The sequence below is a fragment of the Schistocerca gregaria genome, chromosome 1, assembly GCF_023897955.1.
Source record: "Schistocerca gregaria isolate iqSchGreg1 chromosome 1, iqSchGreg1.2, whole genome shotgun sequence".
Classification (NCBI taxonomy): Eukaryota; Metazoa; Arthropoda; class Insecta; order Orthoptera; family Acrididae; genus Schistocerca; species Schistocerca gregaria.
In genome coordinates this window covers 1,079,440,823-1,079,465,739 of record NC_064920.1, presented here as the reverse complement: position 1 = coordinate 1,079,465,739, position 24,917 = coordinate 1,079,440,823, and the positions used below count along the sequence as shown (strand labels likewise).

Sequence of the window (24,917 nt, the reverse complement as noted above, 5' to 3'; positions counted from 1 at the left end):
TGGGATGGGGAAAGGGGTCAAGGTAGCAGGATATGGATGGGGGAAAGGGGTCGAGGCAGCAGGGTATGGGTGGGGGGAAAGAAGAGCGCCGTTTGCATTAGGTGTGCAAGGACTCGATGGCGGCCCAATGAGACTATCATGTGCAGTGTCAGGATGTGGGGTGGGGGGAGAGAAAAAAGTGGGAGTAGAAACGGAGAGGATCAGGGAAGGGGAAAGGAGTGGAGGGTAAATTGGCAGAGGGTGAGAGGTAAGACTAGGGAGGAGAAGATAGGGTAGAGGGGGTGCTTATTTTGTGTGGTGGGTCTGGGGGCAGTAGGTTGCTGTAGGTTGAGATCAGGATAATTTTAGGAGCAGTGGATGTGTTATAAGGATAACCCCCATCTGCACAATTCAGAAAAGTTGGTGATGGAGGGGAGGAATCAGATGGCTCTGGTAGTGAAGCAGTGATTGAAATCGAGCATGTTATGTTCTGCAGCGTGTTGTGCCACAGTGTGGTCTGGTCTGCTCTTGGTCACAGTTTGCCAGTGACAGTTCATCCTGATGCACAGCTGGTTGTTAGTCATAGCAACGTAAAGAAGCTGTGTAATGGCTGCAGCAGAGCTGGTATACGACGTTCCTGCTTTCACAGGTTGCCTGGCCTTTGATGCTGTGACAGGACTGGAATAGGCGGGTTGAGCGGGTTGGGCAGGTTTTGCAGATGGGCCTTCCACGGGGATATGATCATTGTGGCAAGGGGATGGGATTGTGAGTGGTGTAGGGATGAACTATGATGTTGTGAAGGAAAACATCACTTTAGGATGGGTGGGAAGGATCTTGGGTAGGAGTTCTTTCTTTCACTGCATGATGATAGATAATCAAAGCTGTGATGACCAGTGTGGTTCAGTTTTTCCGGTCCAGGTTGGTATCTGGTGATGAAGGGGGCCTTTCGGGGTGCTCCCTTCTCACGCTGCCCCCTGCACACCCTGCCGAACAGTGCTCCTCTCCCCCTCCTGCTACCCCTGCTGCTGCCCTGCCCCACTCCAGATCGGTATTCATGTGACAGTTGCACTCTGATCAGAGGTTCCGGTGGTAGTGGTCTTGTGTGCATGAGGTCGCTTGTGTAAATGTTTCATTTGTTGAAGAAAGCTTTGGCCGAAAGCTATATTGTGTAACAGTCTTTTCGTTGAGCCTGCCTGCAACTCAATAGGCCATCTTTATGGTGAGTAGCAATCTTTCATTTGCCAAATATTGTCAATGTTCCAACCTGGAGATCCCTTTGTTTAATATTCACAGTTCATGAGAAGCAAGATCGTGATTGAAATTTTAATGATTAAAACAATAATTTGACTCAACTGTGTATGCATGAGAAAAATTATTTTATTGAAATATTAAATAGTTACTGTCTTTGATCCGATGTGGCCACAAGGAAGTTGCTGTTTGGTTTGGTGGGAGAGTGCAGTAGTAGGACCTCATGTACCTATGAAATGTGCATAAATGTTGGGACTTCAAACCCATTCTCATTGCTGTTCAGTTTTGCCATCACTTGAATATGGTGTGTAACTTGATCAGATAACTATTTTCAAAAAATTTTTCTTTGGAAAAATTAAAAGCAGATGATCAAACTTAAGTGAGGAATAACTTGTCTTCCATTGGACACATGGCAACATAAATCTCGCAGAGGGAGTATTATTAGCATTACGCTGCAGAGTTAAGAAATTTTATCTGGGACCTGCTTAAAATTTATCCCTGGTATTTCACTGAACTCCTACAGAGTATTGATTATGCTGTATAACGTGTCAGCTTCTTCAAATAAGTAGCGGCATTTTTCTGTGGCAGTATATTCAGCTGGAACAAAAAAGTTCTATACCAGTTCGCAACCCCCCAAATCTGTTAACAGTGAGTGGAATATTTAGTAGATTGTTTTGGATGTAAAAATACACCATGTGATCAAAAGTATCCAGACACCACCAAAAACATTCATTTTTCATATTAGGTGCATTGTGCTGCCACATACTGTTAGGTACTCCATATCGACGACCTCAGTAGTCATTAGACATTGTGAGAGAGCAGAATGGGTGGTTCCGCGGAACTCGTGACTTCGAACGTGGTTAGGTGATTGGTCACTTGTGCCATACATATGTATGCAAGATTTCCACACTCTTAAACATCCATAGGTCCACTGTTTCCAGTGTGATAGAGAAGTGGAGAGGTGAAGAGACATTTACAACACAGAAGTGTACAGGCCGGTCTTGGCTGTTGACTGACAGACTGCCGACAGTTGAAGAGGCTCATAATGTGTAATGAGCAGACATCTATACAGACCATAACACAGAAATTCCAAACTGCATCAAGATCCACTGCAAGTACTATGACAGTTCAGAGGGAGGTGAGAAAACTTGGATTTAATGTTCGAGCGGCTGCTCATAAGACACAGATCACGCTGGTAATTGCCAAACAATGCCTTGCACGGTGTAAGGATCGTAAGAGTTGAACAATTGAAAAGTGGAAGAACGTTGTGTGGAGTGACAAGTCACGGTACACAGTGTGGCGATCCGATGGCAGGGTGTGGGTATGGTGAATGTCCAGTGAACATCATCTGCCGGCGTGTATAGTACCAACAGTAAAATTCAGAGGTTGTGGTGTTATGGCGTTGTCATGTCTTTCATGGAGGGGCCTTGCACCCATTGTTGTTTTGCTTGGTACTATCACAGCAAAGGCCTACATTGATGTTTTAAGCACCTTTTTGCTTCCGACTGTTGAAGAGCAATTCAGGGATGGCGATTGCATCTTTCAACACAATCGAGCACCTGTTCATAATGCATGGCCTGTGGCGGAGTGGTTGCATGACAATAACAACCCTGTAATGGACTAGGCTGCACAGAGTCCACACCTGAATCCTAGAGAAACACCTTTGAGATTTTTTGGAACGCAGACTTCGTGCCAGGCCTCGCCGACAGACATTGATACCTCTCCTCAGTGCAGCACTCTGTGAAGAATGGGCTGTCATACCCCTAGAAACCTTTCAGAACCTGATTGAATGTATGCCCGAGAGGTTGGAAGCTGTCATCCAGGCTCAGGGTAGGCCAACACCATATTGAATTCCAGTATTACCGATGCAAAGTGCCACTAACTTGTATGTCATTTTCAGTCAGGTGTCCGGATACTTTGGATCACATAATGTACATGCATTCTTTTAATTTTTGTAGTGCATATGTAAAATGTCCCCACTGCATGGCTGTCATCAGATAATCTGATAGTGCTCATTGCATATTTTAGAATTGCTACTACATAATCCAGCAAGATCAACAGTTCCATACCTGAGAGGAAATTGGTCATAAGTCCAATTTTTGCAGTTTGGTCTTGTTACCATACTTGTAATATGCACACAGTATCCAATTTAGGACATGTTAAAAGGGTGAATGTCCATTTAACACTGTCTGAGTTGGCCATGGGGTGGAACTGGACTAGTGCCCTTCTTCTCCACATGAAGCAGTGTGTGGGTATTACATCATAACTGCAGAAATTGGACTTGTGTGTCTTTACAGCTCAGTCGCAGAGTTTCTCAACAAAGTGTCTTGGACACAGTAGCCAGGTGCCACAATGTGTTACTACAACAGTATGATGTCAGCGGTTGCCAGTCCTGACACACATTGTGAATGTGCGATTCAACTTTATATAAAAATGTGTTTTGTACGCATTTTTCTAAGCATACGCTGGTGGTGTATTTTACCATTCTGTTACAGGCACAAGTATTCTCGAGCATGAGTGCAGAAGTACAGAATGTAAAACTCTCACAACAACCATTTGCACAACCAGCAGCAGTTAGTGAAATTGTTGCTGAGACAAAAAGACTTATAAAAGCAAAACTGCCAAATGTCCAGCGCAGCATGCAGCTCTACTTGGCAAACCGGGAGACTGAGTTCATACTTTTCAGGCCAATAAAGGTATGCTGTCGCATAACTAACTATTAAAATTATTTTAGAACATATGTGACCAACACTGAACATAATTATGTGGTCGTATTTCTGTTTCCAGAGAGAAAAGTGTTCCAAAATTATTTAGGTAACTAGTAGAGAAGTTGAAGTTCTTGCTATTTACTTTTTCCATATTTTTGTAGCATCTACATTGTGTATTATCTCCCCCCAACCATTTGTTGCTTGTGTGTGGCCAAGGAAAAACATTTGGTTTCAAAGTATAAATGTGACTTGTTGTTTGCACATAAGTATCATTCCACTCACATTGATAGTTTTTGATCTAGCATATTTATAACTTATTTGTTTCATTTTATTACATTTTGGTCATAAATAATATCATTGTATGAACATGGTTTCTGTCAGCAAACAGGGACCGAATGGAGTGGCATTGTGGTCCAGAACTCTTATTTGAGGAGAGGGGATTCATACCTCTATCTAGCCATTCCAATTTTAGTTTCCCATTGTTTCTCTAGATCACAACAGAAAAATTGAGAGAAATGAATGGGGTGAATTGAACTTTCGATGTTTCTGATCCACGTGAAGTAAAATTTTCAAGTCACTGGTGCAATATTGGTGAATGTATTGTACAAATGTGTTTTTGGTGCTGTCATTCTAATCTTTAAACTTGAATCTCTTCACCCTTGTTAACTAAAGAATTTGCAGCATTAATGACAGGATCTTGTTCTTTTGATGTTTAACATTTCCCTCATTCATAGGGACCTGAAAAATTCAGATTTTATGATAAATGTGAATTCTGTCTCAATGTGAAAATAGGAAATTACCTAAGAAATGCTATTTCATAGTGAATTGTATGCAGATTAACTGTTTTATCAGGGTTAGTTAGAAATAGCTTTATTTTCTGCTTATTTATGTCAAAAGTGTATTCAGTTTTCAGTTACTGGTATTGCACATCATCTAATGAAGTCTAGTTTGGAAAGATAGTGCTCAATGATTGAGAGGCACATAATTGTGGATGGTTGAATGGTCTGGTCTGTACAAGATACATGCTATGTAATGCAACATAGCATCTTAGACCAAATATACCCATACATTTGTCTACTAGATATAGTTCAAAAGTTGGTAAACACAAACACTTTAACACAGCAATTTTTGGGTGACGGGTGTTTAGAACTGTGCTTGCACGAAATAGCAGTAGAGGTCAAACCTGAACTATCACATTTACGGCATTGCCAACTTCAGCAAGCAATTATGTGGTAGTTGTTGCCGAAAGCTTAGTGTTGTTGTTGTTGTTGGTGGTGGTGGTGTGTGTGTGTGTGTGTGTGTGTGTGTGTGTGTGTGTGTGCGTGTGCGCGTGTGCGTGTGCGTGTTTGCGTGTGTGGGTGGGTGTGAGCGCGCGCGCGTGCGCGCATTTTCATTTATGCTTTCAGATGACCAACAGTTTATGATGTCTGCAGTCTGCTCCATAGCGATCAGAAAACAAAACCTTTCAACATATTTTGACAGCACCGAAATTTTGCCACTAAAGTGTGAATAGAATTAATTTCGACAATGTAGGAGAAGACAGATTGCTACTTACCATGAAGAAGACCCATTTAAATGCAGACAATTAAGACACTTACATTTCCACCGCTGCCAACTCATCCACCAGTCTTTCCCCTCTCCTCTCCTTTTGTGCTCCTTTTTTCCCCTCCTCCCTGCCCCACAAGTCCTAACGCTGTGCCTGTTGCCATTCTAGTCCCTGCACACCCCACCAGACTGCGTTCATCTCTCCTCCCACCTGTACTCTACTATCCCTTCCCCTTTTCGTTCCATCCAGATTGCTGCTTGCATCTCATGTGATAGTTGCATTCTGGCCAGATATGCTGGAGTTGGCAGTCTTGTGTGCGTGAGATGTGCTTTCTTGTGTGTATGAATGGTGTGCGTTTCTCTTCTGCTGATGAAGGCTGTAGCTGGAAGCTTTATGTAAGTGGCTTTTAATTGTGTGTGTCTGCAACTTAACTTGTCTTCTTTACAGTAAGTAGCAATCTGTCTTTTCCTATATTGCTGATATTCCTACCAGAATTTCCATTGTTGGAATTATTTTCTGTTCTACTTCTGTGCAGAGTTTCTTGTCAGTTCTATCTCTTCTTGTCAAGTACAGTTAGGATACAAGTGCCCACAAAAGGTTAAAATTAATATGCTGCAGATTTTGTAATTAATGAATTGAGTGAGAAAAGAAAAATGTCAAGTTACACCTGAAATAAAAGGAGCAATCAGTTCACTGGTGAGAAAATGCAGCTGCTTCTCAGCAGAAACAAACATTTATTGAAAGCTTAAATTGAGCCAAAAGAAGAAAAGCAGAGAATGTCTGGGAAAGAAGTGCTTAATTGCAAAACGGAACATTCCAGCCAAAGAGCTTCTCAATCTCGTCTTTTATTGTTTAACAGTCAGTTTGAAAGCACTAAGGCTTCACCTTCAGTTACATAGTGTGACAGCCTTTTAAATTTGTACATCTAATAACAAAAAATTCTATATATGAATTCTGCCAGAAATAGGTGCTACATTTTCAGGTCTGTCAGTTTTCCGAGGCCAATTGTATCCAAGTCTACTGCATATCACAATAAGTGCACTGCTAGCTCTTCGTGCTGTATTTTTGTGATTAATGTGATCTTATCGTAAAATAAGTGTTTTATATGGAACTGCAGACTTTCTCGACAAATTTTGTTGAAATCTTTTCAGGACATCAGTTGAATTGGGGCATCATCTCGTACAAACATTTCAGAGAGTTGCCTATTCAAGTCTTCAGGCAAAATGTTTGATTCCTGAGGCTGGGTTGTCTTGTGTAGCCACTGGACTGCAGACCAGGCAAGTTATTTGTGCCTCCTGAAGGGAGTGTCTCAGTCAGTGGTGGAGAAGGGGCAGGGCTTGGTGTAGAGTCCTTCCATTGCCTGTCCATCTGTCTTCAAAGAGACAGTGGAAATAAGAGTACAAAACATTCTTGTTGGTTTGGACAACAGGTTTCAAGTAAGCTCTGAGTGGGATCTGGCAAGAGTGAAAATCCACCAAGAAGTTCCAGTCCTAAAGCAGTGGTGGAAGCGAACAGAATTAGCGAGCGACACCACGACTTGATGCTCATACCCCTGCTGCCATCCCCCTCCTCCAGTCAGGTGGTCTCCACCATTAATCATGACTCTCTCCTCCACAGACACACAATTGATTTGCCTGTTATGCACTCGGCAGGAGAGAGTGGAGTTGAGCGGCTGCAAAAGATCAGACGCCACAGGACCCTGAACTTTGCAAGTAGGAAACTGGTTGAAGGATTTTGACAAGACGATGCTGCCATTCGGCTGATATTCTGAGACTATTTAATCAATAGTAGCTAGATGTTTGTAAAAATCATAAAAGACAGATAGGACTAACCTCTACTTGCCTTCAGGAGCCACAACTTGCAGTACTGCTGACAGGAACGCTTGAAATAAAAACATTATACTTAGCTTATGAAACAGTAGGTTCCTTCTTCAGGAAAGAAAGAGGAATTTGTTGTGTTTGTTTGTTTACTTTTATTAGGATCTGGTCTACATACAAGTTAGTCTTATACTACATATCTAGTGATCTTATAATTACAACAACTAAATTTTGGTACATACAGAGTACATAGTAGCTGGTAGTTACATCTTTCCAAAAGAGAAAGATTAATTTGTAAGTTTCTGCATCTTATGACATTAAGACATTAATAGGAAGTTTGTTTGTTGTAGTATCTTGCACGAAGGCACTAACCGAATGCCATACCACACACACACACACACACACACACACACACAAAGAATACATTCATTTTGATGCTGAGACACACAAACATGTTGGCGAGTGGCCAACAACAATCCTGTGTAGGTGATCGGCAAAGCGTCTGTGACAGAAAGGCATCTTTATCGTGTGCTAAAGGTATCACCTGCTGCATGTTCAGTTCATAAAACATTATCTTCTGGGGTATCACATTGAGGTACTGACACCCTCCGCCTCCATGTACTTTCCAAGTCTTCTTTTTGTGCATCATATATCCTCACTTCATGTCCAGGGATGTTGTTGAATGTGCTGAAATCAGGGATGTTTGCAAATAGGTCCACATATTCATTTTGTTGGAGGCTTTCAGGGTGTGAATGAAACAGAGAAAGTGTGCTGAAGTTCCATAATGCTGCAGGTCAACAACTGTTTAACTGAAACTTCCTGGCAGATTAAAACTGTGTGCCCGACTGAGACTCGAACTCAGGACCTTTGCCTTTCGCGGGCATGTGCTCTACCAACTGAGCTACCGAAGCACGACTCACGCCCGGTACTCACAGCTTTACTTCTGCCAGTATCTCGTCTCCTACCTTCCAAACTTTACAGAAGCTCTCCTGCGAACCTTGCAGAACTAGCACTCCTGAAAGAAAGGATATAGCGGAGACATGGCTTAGCCACAGCCTGGGGGAGACGAGATACTGGTAGGAGTGCAGAGTGCTGCAGAGTGAAAATTTCATTCTGGGAACTGTTTAACTGTTTGCATTATGTTCTTATGATGATCGCTGTGTTCCTCTATATTGCTGGGCTGTTAGAATTGATGAGTCATTTATGATACAGATCTAGTTCAGTCCAAAGTAGCTTTACAAACTGGAGAGTTTCCACAATTGTCACTGCCTGTGTCTGTTGTAAACGCTGATATATTATGAGAGGAAGAGGAGGAGTCTGACTGTTCCACTTTGAAATCAGAACAAAAGAAGTAGATGGGTATTGAATGAATTGAGTAGCTGAAAGTAAGTGCAGATTTGTCCAGTGAACTTGACGTTGAGGAAGCAGTTACTATTGAGCAGTCTACTTTTAGTACACTTTTAGTATTTTTAGTTTGAAGAGGCAAATAATAGATCCAGTGGAGCTCACATAGCTCAGTTAATTTCTGAGAAATTGGGGGATGTGGTGGTAGCAGGCAGTGTTTGCATTCTCTGCAACTTTCAGTCCACCAGAAACATGCAGCAAATATCAAGAAGCCTCTCCACTGCTTCCAAGAGTAGACCATAGGTTGTTTTGAATGCGTCGATCCAGTACTGATTATAATGCAGCAGTTCTGTTTCTAGTCTAATGTGGCATGCACTAGTGATCATCAAAGGCTGAATTTTGTGGCAGTTACTCTCCACTAAGTAAAGGCACACTTTCTTCTCTCAGCCTAAGTTTGAAAGAGGCCCTTAGAGAGGATGAGATTTAAAGGTACTGCAGTAGCAAGCACTGTGATTTCTGCACTTGAAAATGGTAGAAGGGCCATTGAGAAGATGAGAGAATTATAAAAATTAATTAAAAGGGGAAGAAAGATACAAGGTAGGATGCAAAATTCAAAAATTAAAGAAAGAAAAAGGGGGGTTCAGAAAAATCATAATAATAAAGTAATAAAAAAACATGAATTCCTTGTGAACACAATGTAAGTAGATTTGGCAACGCCAACATTGAAAATGGAGATTCGCAAGTGCCACCCAGTTCGATTTTCTTAATCATAAATATTGCTGAAGAAGTGTTACCATATTTGTATTTGCAGTAATCTCAAATAAAGACGATCAGCAATAATCAGTATTTTATAAAGAACAGTTGCAAATTGTTTATTCAGTTCAGATGATAAAAGAATGTCTCGTTGCATTATTGTATTTTACTTCAAAGTTACTTCACTCAATACCTGTGCAGTGAACACTATGTCTGCTGTAGTTCAGACATGTACTCGTACAAGCAGTAATCATCATAATACATCCAAAAATACTGCCCATTCTGCCTCACACTGATATCTTCTGAGACACATTAGTTGAATACTTTACTACACAGCTCTGAAAAACATGTTTGTTGGTCAAGTACACTTTAATACAAAAATTTGTATTCCTTCAATCCACCTGCAACAAAATCTTATCTTCAGATTTTTGCTACATTTTCGAGCATTCCACCCACTGTGGGCTGAAGTAAGTCGTAACAAAGGGATGCACGGGGCAGCTTTTAATGTGGGAAAGCTTGCAGGATTAGCATATTTGTTATAGAGAGGGTATTGGCCTAGGAGACCACAAAAATTTCCACTAATCTGTATTGTGCAAAGGATGAGCCAGACAGTAGGGGATTTTACTTTATTATATGAGCTTTCAAACGGTAACTTCATTTTTCCATTATGGCCAAGCCACAGCTGGCAGTGTTAGCTGCCTGTAAATTCTTTCACCCCACGGTTCAGCAACAGGAAGTCATCACCGTGTAAGGACACCTTGGCCACGCGCCTCCCGCACGTGCTGATGAGGTAACGCCACTCCCATGGATTTCTTGGTTCCGACCAATCAGGGCGAAGGAAGCTGCGTTGTTCGTCGAATATACGCGGCCGTCCATCACCGAGCCCACTCTCTTGTACTCTTGTCTTCTCACTATCTTGGACGCGTGCCCTGTAGCAGTGAACATCCTCTGCTTCTCCCGGTGCTGCGGCGCTAGGGACTTAGTTTTCGCAGCCAGCATGCCTGCCGCTCGGACTGGTCCGATTAGCAGACGCCAACTTTCGTTAGCTTCGCAAACTATGTTTCGTCAAACTCTATGCTCTGGCTCACTGTCGCCTCCCTAGGCCTGGCTATGGGGCCCATTTTTAACAAGCTTTTGCCAATAAATGGCCTTTGTCTAAATATTATTCTATTCATTACATAACGCCCACTGCCTGCCCATAGGCCCATCCTGTACAATTGAGTGAGGGGCTTTTAGGAGTTAAGGACTTCCATGTGATTTGTGACAAGATAGGAAGAGGTTGGGAATGTACTTCTTGTTCCCATAGCTGTTTTCCTGATTTGTCTGTAGGACTGGACCCCAAAGATGAAGCAAACAGATGTCACATTGCTGTCCTGAGATTTTTTGGTCATTTTTTGTGTTACTCCCTAACTGGGTTAAACCATTGGAATTTCTGTACAAGGTACTCTTCACACTAATGTTGTAATAATATGCACTTTTTTATTATTTCAGAACAATGTGTTAGCATTACTGGCGCGCTTGGAGCAGATTCTTGCAAATGGCGGATACTCGGCTGAAGACCTCTTAGTAATTGCTTGTCCTACACCAGAACAGGCAGCTGTCCTCCTTTCATCAGCATCATTGATGCCTGGAGATTCAGTTCGTGAGGAGCAGCTTGACGCAACAACGTAGTGGTGATAGCTGCTTTCATTTACTCTTATATAAGCCAAATTTATCTTTTTTGCTAGTGAATGTTGGTGATCTCAAAAGTTATATCTAATGAGAATTAATACACATGAAACTAAAGATCCAACATTCTTCCTGGCTGTGCTTTTATTACCTAAGATATAATATCACCTGTTTGTATTTAAAATATAAGTTGACATGTAATTAGTATTCTGAGCATATTATCAGTATTGACTAAAAGTAAATGGCGTAAGAATTTGGAAAGTAAATTAAATTATACTTATTTCATACCAGTTGATAAATTCTTATGCATGCAGTCTTACACAATCTTGCCAGTTCTTAAAACAGCAGTTTAGTCTGGACTGTTGTGTCAAGTACAAGAAAAGGTGATGTAAAAGGAATTATATAACACTTGGCAGCTTTTGTATCACATAAACAAAACATGAATAGGATCAATCACCATCAATAGATTATGCCGGATAGAACAAATGCCGTGTTTGAATTCTATAATTCCTTGTCAGAAGATCAGAAATGTGATACGGCTACTTTTATTTACTGATCTCACACCACAATAAAAATGGATTTACTCGGGGCAAAAATTGCTACTTGTGACTTACTCGTTCAAGACAGTACAGATTCCGTGCTTGTAAACAACATAAGAGGCAGTTTATATTATGTCTTTACTCATAGATTTGGTTTTCCACTATGTAAAACAAGTGTCAACACAAATAAATGGAAATAACTAGTCAATACATATTGTGAGAGCATTAACATAATAAAAGCAACTGTTTCACGGTGTAACAAGAAATTGAAATTTCAATATGTTTAAGGGAGAGGGATGAATGTACACATTCGCATATGAGAACAATATTTGATGAAATCTTTCAAACTGAAGGAATCATACAACAGTTATATGTTTAATTTAAAATCAGTAAACATAATGAGATTTCTGACACGGGGATGTCTGTAATCTCTCAATTATGTAAAAGACAGAGTTGTCTGTATTAGGTTTTACAAAAATATATTTTTTCCCCGATGGTTAATGTAGCTCTTGCGAACTTACAAATCATGTAGACTTTAATGAAAAGTTGGCACTTCCAATACACAAGTTTTTGCTGCTATGTCACTGCCAGCTGCTCTTCAGTATCTTAGTAAGAATATGTTTGTATGTTTGCCTTAACATTTTTTGACCAGGATGCTCTGTGTAAAGTTGCCTTATGTAAGTTACTGTACTTTAAATACTGTGGTGCTGTGTGAATGGAAAAAATATTTAATTTGTACAGTGATAATAAAAAAGAAATGATTTTCAGAAATAAAGTTAGTGTCCTTGTAGAGCGTTTTGTGTAGACTGATACTGTGTGCCAGATTAAGACTTAAAATGCAGATACCTGCCTATTGGGGAGAGTTCTGAGCTCATCTCAGCAATGAGTGAAAGCCCCAACTTGTAACTGCATCTTTCCATTGCACTGTAACTAGCCAGTGGCTTTTCCAAATCACAGAGAATGGATGTTGCGAAGAGTTTGGCTTTTCCACAGGATTAATGCCATTACTTTTACTTTGTATAGAGTATATTGTGTGATCTGAATAAAATTTCTGTTTGGTTAAGAAGGTAACTTTCCTAACTCACATAACTTAAAAGGTAAATATCCCACCTCAAAAAGCTAAAACTGAATAAACATTGTTTTAAAATATCATGTTACATTGCATTACATTAAATGATCTTCGTTCTATCACCCTTCAAGGTCATTGTTTAAAACGCTACCTCACTCGTAAACAAGATCATTTGCTTGAAACAATAGTGAATTAGTTAGTATGCAGTACTTAGTTCTATTTCCCATGATAGACAATGCTATGCCAACATTCATTCTTCCCTTAATCATCATCAAAGAGTAAAAGTGAAATTTTGACAAAGCCATTAAAACCAGCAGATAGAAGGGGGCCAACCTGTAGATACACTAATTTATTTTTGGTGTGCCTGTGTTGCAGTAGTCCAATGCTAAAACTCCACAGTGATCAAATGATGCACTACAGAGCTGAAAGTGGGTTGCATGTAAGAGCAAAGGCAGGTTATGAAATATTGATCATTCCTGCTGGTTATCAGTAAATGTGAAAAATCAGATATTTGAGCTGTGTAAAAAAGGAAAAAGTTATACATCAAATTTGGTAGTACATGAAATGCTGAGTCACAGATAGGCACAACAAAAAGACTGTTCCACATAAAGCTTTCAGCTCATAAGGCCTTCATCAGAAATAGACAACAGACACACACTTTTATGCAAACGCAATTACTGCAGTCTAAGGCAACTGTAGCCATACTGCAAGCAGCGGCGCCAGTGCGTGATGAGAGTTGCGACTGGGTGGGGGTGAGGAGGAGGCTGGAGTGGGGAGGGGGAGGGATAGTAGGGCAGGGGTGGCGGATAGTTCAGTGCTGCTAGGGAGCGCACTGGGACAAGGTGCAGAGGGTAGGACAGCTATGTGCAATCGGGAGGTTAGGTGGACGGCAAGTGAGAGGTCGGGAGAGGGTGTAGCAGAAAAGGAGAGAAGTAAAAAGACTGGGTGCGATGATGCCTCCCTGTTCCCACTCCAGTGCTACACAGCCCTCATTCCATCATCGCACCCAGTCCTTTTACTTCTCTTGTTTTCCACTACCCCCTCTCCCCAACTCTCCCTTGCTGTTTGTCTAACTTCCCGACTGCACATAGCTGCTCTACCCTCTCCACCTTGTCCCCGTGCAGTCCCTAGCAGCACTGAACTATCCGCCACCCTTGCCGTACACTCTCTCTCTCTCCCTCCCTCCCTCCCTGCCCCAGCCTCCTCCTCACACCCACCCAGTCGCCACTCCCATCATGCATTGGTGCTGCTGCTCGCAGTGTGGCTACAGTTGTCTTAGACAGCAGTAATTTATGTGAGAGTTCCATTTGTGTGAGTGTCTAGTGTGTGTGTGTGTGTGTGTGTGTGTGTGTGTGTGTGTGTGTGTGTGTGTGTGTGTGTGTGTTGGATAGATATTTGAACAGTTGTTGTGCACAAAGGCAGAGATTTACAGGGAAGTGACATTGATAGTGTGCAGAGCAGACACCTCTCCATACATTTGGTTTCAAGTGTTTGATGTGTCGCCTTCCATTGTTAGTTTCCAGTGGCAACTTCAAAGATTTTGTTTATGCAGATAGTGCTTAGTATCCAACAGTGATTCAAATTCCCCACTTACCCTTCTTGTCGATCTGGAGGAAAGGTCAGTTAGTTAGTTAGTTAGTTATATTACTTGTTCCATGGATCATGAACACGATTCTTTCGTAATGATGTGGGACGTGTCAAAGTACACAAGATTCATTTATCCCAAATAATCATTGTTAGTCTTATATACGGTACAATTATTAATGCTTACTGTATTTCTTTGGCCTATGTCTTAAAATTCATCTATGGAGTAGGAGGATTTGTCATTCAGGAATTCCCTTAACTTACTTTTGAATGCCGATTGGTTGTCTGTCAGACTTTTGATATTGTTTGGCAATTGACCAAAAATCTTTGTGGCAGTATAATTCACCCCCTTTTGTGCCAATGTCAAATTCAATGAACGGTAGTGAAGGTCACCCTGTCTCCTAGTATTGTAGCTGTGGACTGTGCTATTAATTCTGAAGTGATCTGGGTTACTAACAACAAATTTCATTAGGCTGTATATATATTGTGAAGCTACTGGCAATATCCCTAATTCTTTAAATAATTGTCTACAAGATGATCTTGGATGAGCCCCAGACATTATTCTGATAACACGTTTTTGTGCAATAAATACCTTCTTTCTTATTGATGAATTGCCCCAAAAGATGATTCTGTAAGAAAGCAACAAATGAAAATATGCATGGTAAGCTAACTTACTGATGTGCTTGTCTCCAAAATTTGCAATGACACTAATAGCATAGGTAGCTGAGCTCAATCGTTTCAGTAGATTGTCAATGTGTGTCTTGCAGTTTAAATTCTGATCAATACAGACACCCAGAAATTTTGAACAATCTGCTTTAGCTAAAGATTTTCCCCCACACTCTATATTTATTTCCGGTGTTATGCCTTTCCCTGTACTGAACTGTATGTACAGTGTTTTTTCAAAGTTCAATGAAAGTCCATTTGCGGAAAACCACCTAATAACTCTTTGAAAAACATTATTTGCATTTTCCTCAGCTGATTCTTGCTTTTTAGTCTTGATTACAATACTTGTTTCATCTGCAAAGAGAACCAAGTTTGCACCTAACTTTGTACCATAGCCACAACTTACTCCTGTGGATGGCAACACTTCTGCCATAGGCATATCATGTGGGCCCATTCACTGATGTGAAAGTCCATAAATACTGTAGCCCCTATAAAATTTCCCCCTCTCATATTGTTGGTGTGTATATGCCCCAGGACAACTGGGAATTTTTTCATTCTCAAAAAACCCAGGACATTTTTCCTTGTTTTAGTTTTCAGGTTAAATTTGTGTGATTTTGGCTACTAAGAACCTATTAACAAAGAATTTTACTTCAGCCCGCTACTGCAGCAGGAAGACATAAACGAGAAATAACACCAAAATAAAACTTCAGTTGCAACAAAAAAAGCACCATTTACATCAATAAAACACAGTGCACACACAAGCGTCTGCCGAAAGCAAAATTTGTCACACTTTAGGATGAAGACTGTGCAATACTGTGTAACAATAAACTGCTTTAGATTAGCATGATGTCACAACTGTTTACTTTTCTAAAGGGCCCCACACACGAGTGACAAATCGTAGTGATAGGCCACATGGGTGGCCGATCGCTTTGTAGATCGCAGTTAATCTGATGGATTGAATGCAATCCAACGAAAGGCTTCGTTGACTCTGTGATGGTCATGGGCACACAAGGAAAGACTTTGCTTCTCATCCCATACGGTAAGTCTCCCCTGACCCCCAGTTCTGGGTGACTTTCCCAAAATTTATCCCTTTTCGTAGACCTCTCCAGTTCTTTTCCTTCCTTCCTTCCTTCCTTCCTTCCTTCCTTCCCCTTCAACCCTTCTGCCTGATGAAGGAGCCACTGGCTCTGAAAGCTTGCCAATCACAACAGTCATTTATGTGTGCGCTGTGCTGTAAAGATGGGTAGTTCGCGAACGAACGGGTGCAAAGGAACGTTTCACCAAGATGAACGAAAGGACTAAGGAACGAATTCCAAGGAACGATCAGTTCATAGTTCACTAGTTCACTTCGGTCGCGGCGGTCACTTCGGCAGTTCTTGTTGTAGCCTCTGTCCCGTGCTTGTCTCAGTCTCAGCCTTGGTCTCCCTCGGCCGCACCCGTCGTTCTTCGCATGACCACCTGTCTCAGTTCCACAGCTGACTGCTCCTAGTTAGTTCCGTATCCAGTTGTTCATTTCGTTCACTGTGCTCGCCTATTTTACATGTGTTCCAAACTGTTCTTGCACTTGGTTCTGGCTATTCAGCGTCCACGACCGGTAATCAAGAAGTATTTTATAGTTACGTAAATTACATAAAAATTACGTTGTATGTAATAGGTATGTCTTTTCAGGTAAGTAAAGGGCATATCAGCTCACTTCATCAGCAGAAGACATACTTATAACAAGGCAAGTTTTTTTGTTATTCATAAATTTTTTGGTATCATTGACTTGATTTATCAGCTAACTTCCAATAATTTGCTTAATTTTTAGAAAACTCATATAAAACAATTTTCGTGTTTCTTTCATATACAAAACATTACATTTAGGAAGACTCTAATTATTTTTAGTTTGGTTGTTTCCAATTTGCATTACCTGCTAGTTTGGTTTCTTCGGAGGGAAAAAAAGTGGTTGTGGGTCATTTTGGCTCTGTAGGAAAAACGGTGCCTCTCCATTTGAAAAGACAAAGATTGCCATAAAATCGTATTTACTTATTTTCTCAGAAACATTTGTTCAGAAGGAGCTTTCAAACCAAAAACTTTATTACTGCGAACTTTATTATTAATAATAATAATAATAATAATAATAATAATAATATTGCTGCATTAACTTTAATAATGCAACATAAAAACCTAATTTTTACTAAGTGTGTGATGCAAGTATGAAAAAACCTTATTTTATTTTATGCATCCATAAAGTCTCTACTTCGCCTACGAACTCGGAGACAACATGAAGTATGTATAGGGTGTAAACGATTATTGTTTACAATGTAGCATAGCTATGTAGTGGAAGTTGAAACAAAGAATTTTATACAAGACACTTGTGGTCTATTAAGTTGGGAAACAGCCACCAACAGGTTTCCAAGACTACATGAGCTATATAGCCCATGCGCGTTGCGTGAGATTTTCATGTTCTCTTCTCCAGCTCTCTACACATCGTCATCGATTGTTTCGCAATTGTTGCTTGCATTAGCTTGTTACTTCTTCACTGCCTAAGTATTACATGTTTGTTTGTTGTATCTGCTCGTACGGACAACACATCGTCCGTAATTGGTGAGCAGTCTGTACTCGGGGTCGGTTTTCCGTGCGCCACCCTATATTACTTCCCTGCAATCAGCCACACAAGGCTACGGTTGGCTAAACGAGAGGTTCTGCAGAATCACAGAAATTACATCTAAAAGTGTATAAGAATTCTGTAATGAATAAAAACTCTATACTCCGGGGGAAAGGCAAGTGCCCCCGCTTGGTGCCCTCCATCCTTCAGTCACCTACACTACTAGTTTTCAGTTTTTCATATACTAAGCACAAATGAACGGTGAACGAGTAAAAAAGAACAGTTCCCAAAAAAGAACGATCAGCAGTGAACTAGTTCCCAAGGATGAATGAGTTTGCCCATCTCTACTGTGCTGCCACTTGGTGGGTAATTTTTCATTCATCCAATTTAATAATTTTATCAATATTTGATTGTTTTCATTGTCAAATAATCGCTGGATGTTTTTGCTGGCCACCCAACTCCACAGTGACAGTTCCAGAGTCGTTAAAAGAAAATCTACAGTCAGTAGCGCAGAAATACCCAGGTCATGCAGTACTAGTTGAAGGTGACTTAAACCTACCAAGTATAGGCTGGGGTGTCTATGGATTCATTGCAGGGGATACAGACAGTTATGTGAAATATTTGTCAAACTTTCTGAAAACTGTCTTGAGCACCTAGTTTGGAGCCCACCCGCAGTAGACATACCTTAGATCTTGTAGCTACAAATATGACGGACGTTATTGACATTGTCAGTATGAATTGGTGATTGTGATGTCATTGTAGCAACTGTGAAGTTAATAAATCAGGCAAGAAGGCTAGGAGCGTGTTTCTGCTAGATAGGGCAGATAAGCAGTTGTTGCCATATCACCTAGTTCCAGTAATATGGATGTAGAAGAATTATGGGCAAAGTTTAAGCATATTGTAAATTGTGGTTGGGAGAATTGTGTGCCTAGTAAGTGGATAAAGGATGGAAAAGATGGTTTAATAATGAAATTCGGAAGACTCTTTGTTCAAACAAATGGTTACAAGCATTTTTGCATCTGTGTGAAGATCCATGCACAAAGCATAATACTACTACTACTACTACTACTACTACTGTCACAGCTTAGCAGAAGATCTAGCAGGGAGTCTGAGAAAATTCTGGTCATATGTAAAATCATTAAGCAGATCTAAGGCTTCCATTCAGTCCCTGACAAGTCTGGTGTGGCAGTTGAAGACCGCAAAACAAAAGCCAAAGTTTTAAATTTCATTTTCAGAAATGGTTCACACGGGGGAATCATACAACCATACTGTAATTTGACCATCAGACAAACTCCTATGTGGACAAAATAAAAATAAACAAACATACCCAGCACAGAGAGACAACTGAATGATTTGAGACCAAATAAATTGCCAGGTTTGGGCAGAATTCAAATTCAGTTTTACAATGAGTACTCTGAGACATTGGCCCCTTACCTAGCTTCCATTAAAGGTGAAACTCTCACCCAGTGCAAAGTCTCAAGTAACTGTAAGAAAGCACTGGAGATGCAGTAGATAAGATGGGTAAAAAAATGGACCCACAAAATTACAGACCAATATCCCCAACTTCAGTTTGCTGCAGAATTCTTGAACATATTCTAAGTTTGAATATAATAAGCTTTCTTAAGACTGAAAAGCTTTTGTCCATGAATCAACATGGTTTTAGAAAGCATTGCTCATGTGAAACTCAACTTGTCCTTTTCTCACATGGTGTACTGAAAACTATGGGTGCAAGGCAACAGGCAGATTCCATATTCCTAGATTTCCAAAAAGCATTTGACATAGTTCCCCACTGCAGACTGTTAATGAAGGTACGAGCATACAAAACAGATTCCCAGATATGCGAGTTGCTTGAAGATTTCTTAAGTAACAGAACTCGGTACATTGTTCTTAATGGAAAGTGTTCATCAGAAACAAGGATATCACCAAGAGTGCCCCAGAGAAGTGCAATAGAATCACAGTTGTTCTCTATGTACATAAATGATTGGGCGGATGTAGTGGGCAGTCTGCTGACACCACTGTGGTGTATGGTAAAGTGTTGAAGCCGAAGTGACTGTAGGAAGGTACGAGATGACAGACAAAATTTCTAGTTGGTGTGATGAATGGCAGCTATCTTTAAATGTGGGAGATGTAACTTAATACATAAGAGTAGAAAAACAAATCTGTAATGTTCTGATAAACCATTAGTAATTTAATGTTTGACACAATGACATCATTTAAATGTCTGGCCTTAATGCTGAAAAGCAATATTAGGTGGGACAAGCATGTGAAGACTGTGGTAAGGAAGGCAAATGGTCAACTTTGGTTTCTTTTGGAAGACGTTTAGGGAAGAGTGGTTCACATGTAAAGGAGACTGCATATATGTGCAACCTATTCTTGATTACTGCTAGTGTTTCAGATCCATACCAGGTCAGATTGAAAGAGGACATTGAAGCAATTCAGAAGCAGGCTGCCACTAAAGCAGAGTTATTAAACACGGTTTTCCGAAACTCCTTACCAAAGAAGACGAAGTAAATATTTCTGACTTCGAGTCAAGAACAACTGCTAAGATGAGAAACATAGTAGATATCCTTGGCATAGCAAAGCAGCTTAAATCACTTAATAAAGGCAAGACCGCCTGTCCAGACTGTATACCAGTCAGGTTCCTTTCAGAGTATGCTGATACAATAGCTCCATATGTAGCAATTATATTCAACCACTCGCGCATAGGAAGATCCATACCTAAAAACACACCAATACCCACAAGGGAAATAGGAGTAATCTGCTGAATTACAGGCCCATATTGCTAAAGTCGATTTGCAGTAGGGTTTTCAAACACATACTGTGTTTGAACATTATGAATTACCTCGAAGAAACTTATTCATTGACACATACCCAGGCAGCACAGATTCAGAAAATATCGTTCTTGTGAAACACAACTAGCTCTTTATACTCGTGAAGTAATAAGTGCTATCAACAGGGGATGTGAAATTGATTCCATGTTTTTAGATTTCCAGAAGGCTTTCAATACAGTTCCTCACAAGCAGTCTTCTAATCAAACTGCGTGCCTATGAAATATCGCCTTAGTTGTGTGACTGGAGTAGTGATTTCCTGTCAGAAAGGTCACAGTTTGTAGTTATAGATGGAAAGTCATCGAATAAAACAGAAGTAATATCCATTGTTCCCAAGGAAGTTTTATAGGTTCTCTATTGTTCCTGATCTCTATAAATGACTTGGGAGACAATCTAAGAAGTCATCTTAGATTTATGCAGATGATGCTGTCATTTACCATTTTGTAAAGTGATCAGATGACCAAAACGAATTGAAAAATGATTTAGATACAATATCTATATGGTGCGAAAAGTGGCAATTGGCCCTGAATAAAGAAAAGAGTGAAGACATTCACATGAGAACTAAAAGAAATCCACTAAATTTTGATAATGCAATAAGTCACACAAATCTGAAGGCTGTAAAATCAGCTAAATACTTGGGGATTACATTTACAAATAACCTAAATTGGAACGATCACATGGATAATTTTGTGGGTAGAGCAAACCAAAGACCGTGATTCACTGGCAGAACACTTAGAAGATGCAACAGGTCTACTAAAGAGACTGCTTACACCACGTTTGACCGCCCTATTCTGGAAAACTGCTGTACGGTGTGGGGTCCACATCTGATGGGACTGACTGATGACATCGAAGAAGTTCAAAAAAAGGGCAGCTCGTTTTGTATTATCACAAAATAGAGGAGATAGTGCCACAGACATGATCACAGACATGATCATTGTGACGCATTCTTCTCATGGAATTTCAATCACCAATTCTCTCCTTCAATTGCGAAAACATTCTGTCGGCACCAACCTTCATATGGAAAACTGATCATCACAATAAAATAAGATAAATCGGGGCTCGCACAGAAAAATGTAAGTGCTCGTTTTTCCTGCGTGCAGTTCGAGAGTGGAATGGTGGAGATACAGCTTGAAGGTGTTTCATTGAACCAACTGCTAGGCAGTTTATTGTGAATAGCAGAGTAATTCACGTAGATATAGGTTCAGACTAAATGTATGTTTTACGAAGATGCTTAGGGACGTCAAATAGGAATCCCTGGAGGAAAAGCAAAGTTCTTTTCAAGGAACACTGTTGAAAAAAATGTAGAGAACCGGTATTTGAAGCAGACTGCTGAATGATTCTACTGCTGCGAATGGAGAGAGAGTGAGAGAGAGAGAGAGAGAGAGAGAGAGAGTGTGTGTGTGTGTGTGTGTGTGTGTGTGTGTGTGTGTGTGTGTGTGTCTGTGCTTAAGGACTACGAAGATAAGATACAAGAAATTAGGGCTCATATGAAGGCATAGTGACAGATTGTCATGTTTCCCCTCATTCTGTTTGCAAGTGGAGCAGGAAAGGAAATGACATAACTAGTGGTGGTACCATCCACTTGCGAAGTATCGATGTATATGTAGAAGTCAAGAACACAATATGACAGCTATTCCTCTCCCTATTTATTAATCTTGGTTGTGCAGTTTTGTTTCGTTTCATTTTGCCTACGTTGAGTAAGAAATCTGTTAGAATTTATAGCTATCCAGGGACCACAAACTACTCTTAAAAGTGAAGTGGAAGCTAATCAGTTGTGCTGTGCAATTGACAACATATCTAAAGACATGCTGAGTAAGTAGTGTAAATGCATGGAGTACAATTATAAGACAAATGGCTAAAAAGGAATTGACAACTAACAAACATAAAATGAATTGTATTCGCGGATTCGAAAGATGTACACAGTAAATTTGTCGTCACTGAAAAATTGAAGTATAGTATGTACAGTAACCTAGCGTCCCCCCCCCCCCCCCCAAAAAAAAGCATTTCAAAACAGGTTTAATAAATTATGATTCTCATTTACTTTAAAATTGTTTTGCAAGTATTTCTGGGATACAGAATTCTGGTGCAACTGCTGCTAAACATATTTCATCTGCCATGGCAGTATTTCTTGACACAGTGACATTCATAATACTGATTGAAATTTCTTGGCAAATTGCTTGTGTGCTTGGGGTGTCAAGGTGAACAACCAATGAGAGGAAATATCGCATTCAGTGGATTGCTGTGATCCATCGCTCGTGTGTGGGGCCCGTATCAGATTGTGGGAAAATATTGCAAACAGTGGTTAGAGAAGCATAACTTTTAAAGTAAATTTCCTTTTAGGCAATACAAATAGTCTTATGGTTGAGAATGTGTGATGATGGTTTTCTTAAAACACAGGGCAATTGACCCGCATGCAAAACCAACACTTTGAGGACCAGCCATGTAGGAAAATTTCAGACCCATGAGACCAGCCATTTATACCATTATTTAAAAATTTACTGATACATTTGTGTTTGATGCATCCTAAAGGGTAATGCATGCTAAAACGACCAGTATTATATGTGGAAGCTATACGGTATGTATATTGATTTAAACCATGAACATTCCCATTCGTGTGTTCGCATCACTGAATAGTGATGTTGCTGTCGGCTGGCGAGATCACATGATGTGAGCTGTGGTTAGATGATAAAAGTGCATCACTATCTCAGTTTCAGTACTGCGGAAGCTGCCTTGCTGTGTTTTGTGGAATTCGTGTTGATACTTTCGTAACATGAAAATATTCAGTGTACATGTTGCTGCTCGTCGAAGATTTTTCCAAAATACATTGTTTTCTGGTTGATTTCATGTCATAAAGTGTCGGGAAGTTCTATGCCAGTGCATATAAACTTTACTATTCATAGGATTGATAAATTTTAGAGCTCTGAGGAAAAATATATTGTCACTAAACATGGAAAAAGTGTATTATCACCCCCCCCCCCCCCAAAAAAAAAAAAACAGTGTTTCTAACCAGGAAATCAGGATTTGATTTTATTTCATTATTTTTTTTTTTTTTTTTTTTTTTCCTGGCACACACTCGCTGATTGTCTGCTATCTAACAGAGAAGGAACATGTTTTCAGACTTGGATTAAATCTTGTAAAACATAGTTTGGCTGTGGTGTTGACACATGATATATAACGTGGAAAGGTTGTTACCAACAATCTCAAAGTTCTTGATCTGTTCTCTTCAAATTTTTGCATGATACTCTGATCAACATTCTGACAGAGATGGTCTACAATTTTTTTAAATATATATATGATTTATAGATATGTATGTTAAATATAACGGGCAAATTTTTTTATCAAAAATCTCCTTGTTCTCTACTGCTTTACTTCAAATTTCTAGACGATATCCTAATGAACATTTGGACAGACATAGGTTATATATTGTTTACATGAATAGGGCAGTCCAGATATTTCTATATGCGATACCTTAATATGTGCACACATCAGTGTGTTAGTTGCTGTTTCTCTGTGTCCGACAGTTCTCCCACAGATACATCACAAACCTTACAACCTGATGTTTTCTGCATGGCCTGTATCTGGTCCACAAAGTGAATGGCACCTGCCAGTGTAGACTATTCATTTTACTTCCTCATGTACAGACCTCAGTAACAGCCCACTGCCCATGTACTAGAGGACTATTAGCCTAGCAGAAAGCACACAAACACAGCTCCAGCATAACTGAGGCATCTACCACTGCAGAACGAGAGATATGCACCTAATTTATGGAAAGCCTAGGCAAACTGTGTATGGATAAGAGAGATGTATCGTCGCCACATTCCAAATAAAAAAAGAAAACTAAATTGCAGTGCACCAATAACCATTCATTGTTAGCTGCAGTAGGTGGAAGATGTGCTTTCTTGGCGCTGCACAGTTTAGCAATTTTGACCAAAATAAACTTGCACTGAAGTGTTGTTCTTTGTCATGCCAGTGTAGAAGTATGCACAAAAACAGCTAAGTGAAAAATCTGTGGAATATGCACATGTATTTATGTAGAAAAGTTGACTTCGGAATTTTACTTTTTGTAAGACCATATGTACAAGATTTGTGCACCAATCTGAAGTCTAGATTTGTATATTTTACTGTTCTCATCCGCTTCTGCATAATCTTTTATTGATTGTGTCAGTATTCATTTGCAGTGTGATATGTTTTGAAATTTCAAACGTTTGCAAGTGATACGATAAACTTGTACTGTTATCAGTGATCATAGTAAACTTAACTGTGCTCTTTTAAAATTTTTGTGAACAGTAAGCCTGCCCTCATTCAAAACAGTCATTCTCTAACTTCATTATATATCTGTGTGAGAAATAGGTTATTTTTGAGAATTTTCTAACACTTACAAATCTAAATCAGCATTTGTGGTTCAGTTACTGCCAAAATATATATCCTTCCTGAATTTCATTGTATATCGATGCATATAGAATTTTTGGAAGTTACCACTGTTCTTTGCATAATCTACATGTAATCTGTAGTAAATCGGAGTTTGTCATTTAGTTACTGTAGCACATATTCTAACTAACATATTATGTTATATCTAGTTTCCTC

General features: G+C 39.9%; 1 protein-coding gene across 1 annotated transcript in view; it reads left to right on the top strand.

The window, feature by feature from the left end:
• Positions 1-12,754, top strand: part of LOC126281850 (conserved oligomeric Golgi complex subunit 3) — a 111,050-nt gene extending 98,296 nt beyond the window's left edge. Inside the window, exons 14-15 of the mRNA XM_049981110.1 lie at positions 3,723-3,923; positions 10,887-12,754. Coding sequence (XP_049837067.1) covers positions 3,723-3,923; positions 10,887-11,066 — 381 coding nt within the window. The 3' untranslated portion in view covers positions 11,067-12,754. The remainder of the gene's footprint in view (positions 1-3,722; positions 3,924-10,886) is intronic.
• Positions 12,755-24,917: the final 12,163 nt, after the last annotated feature.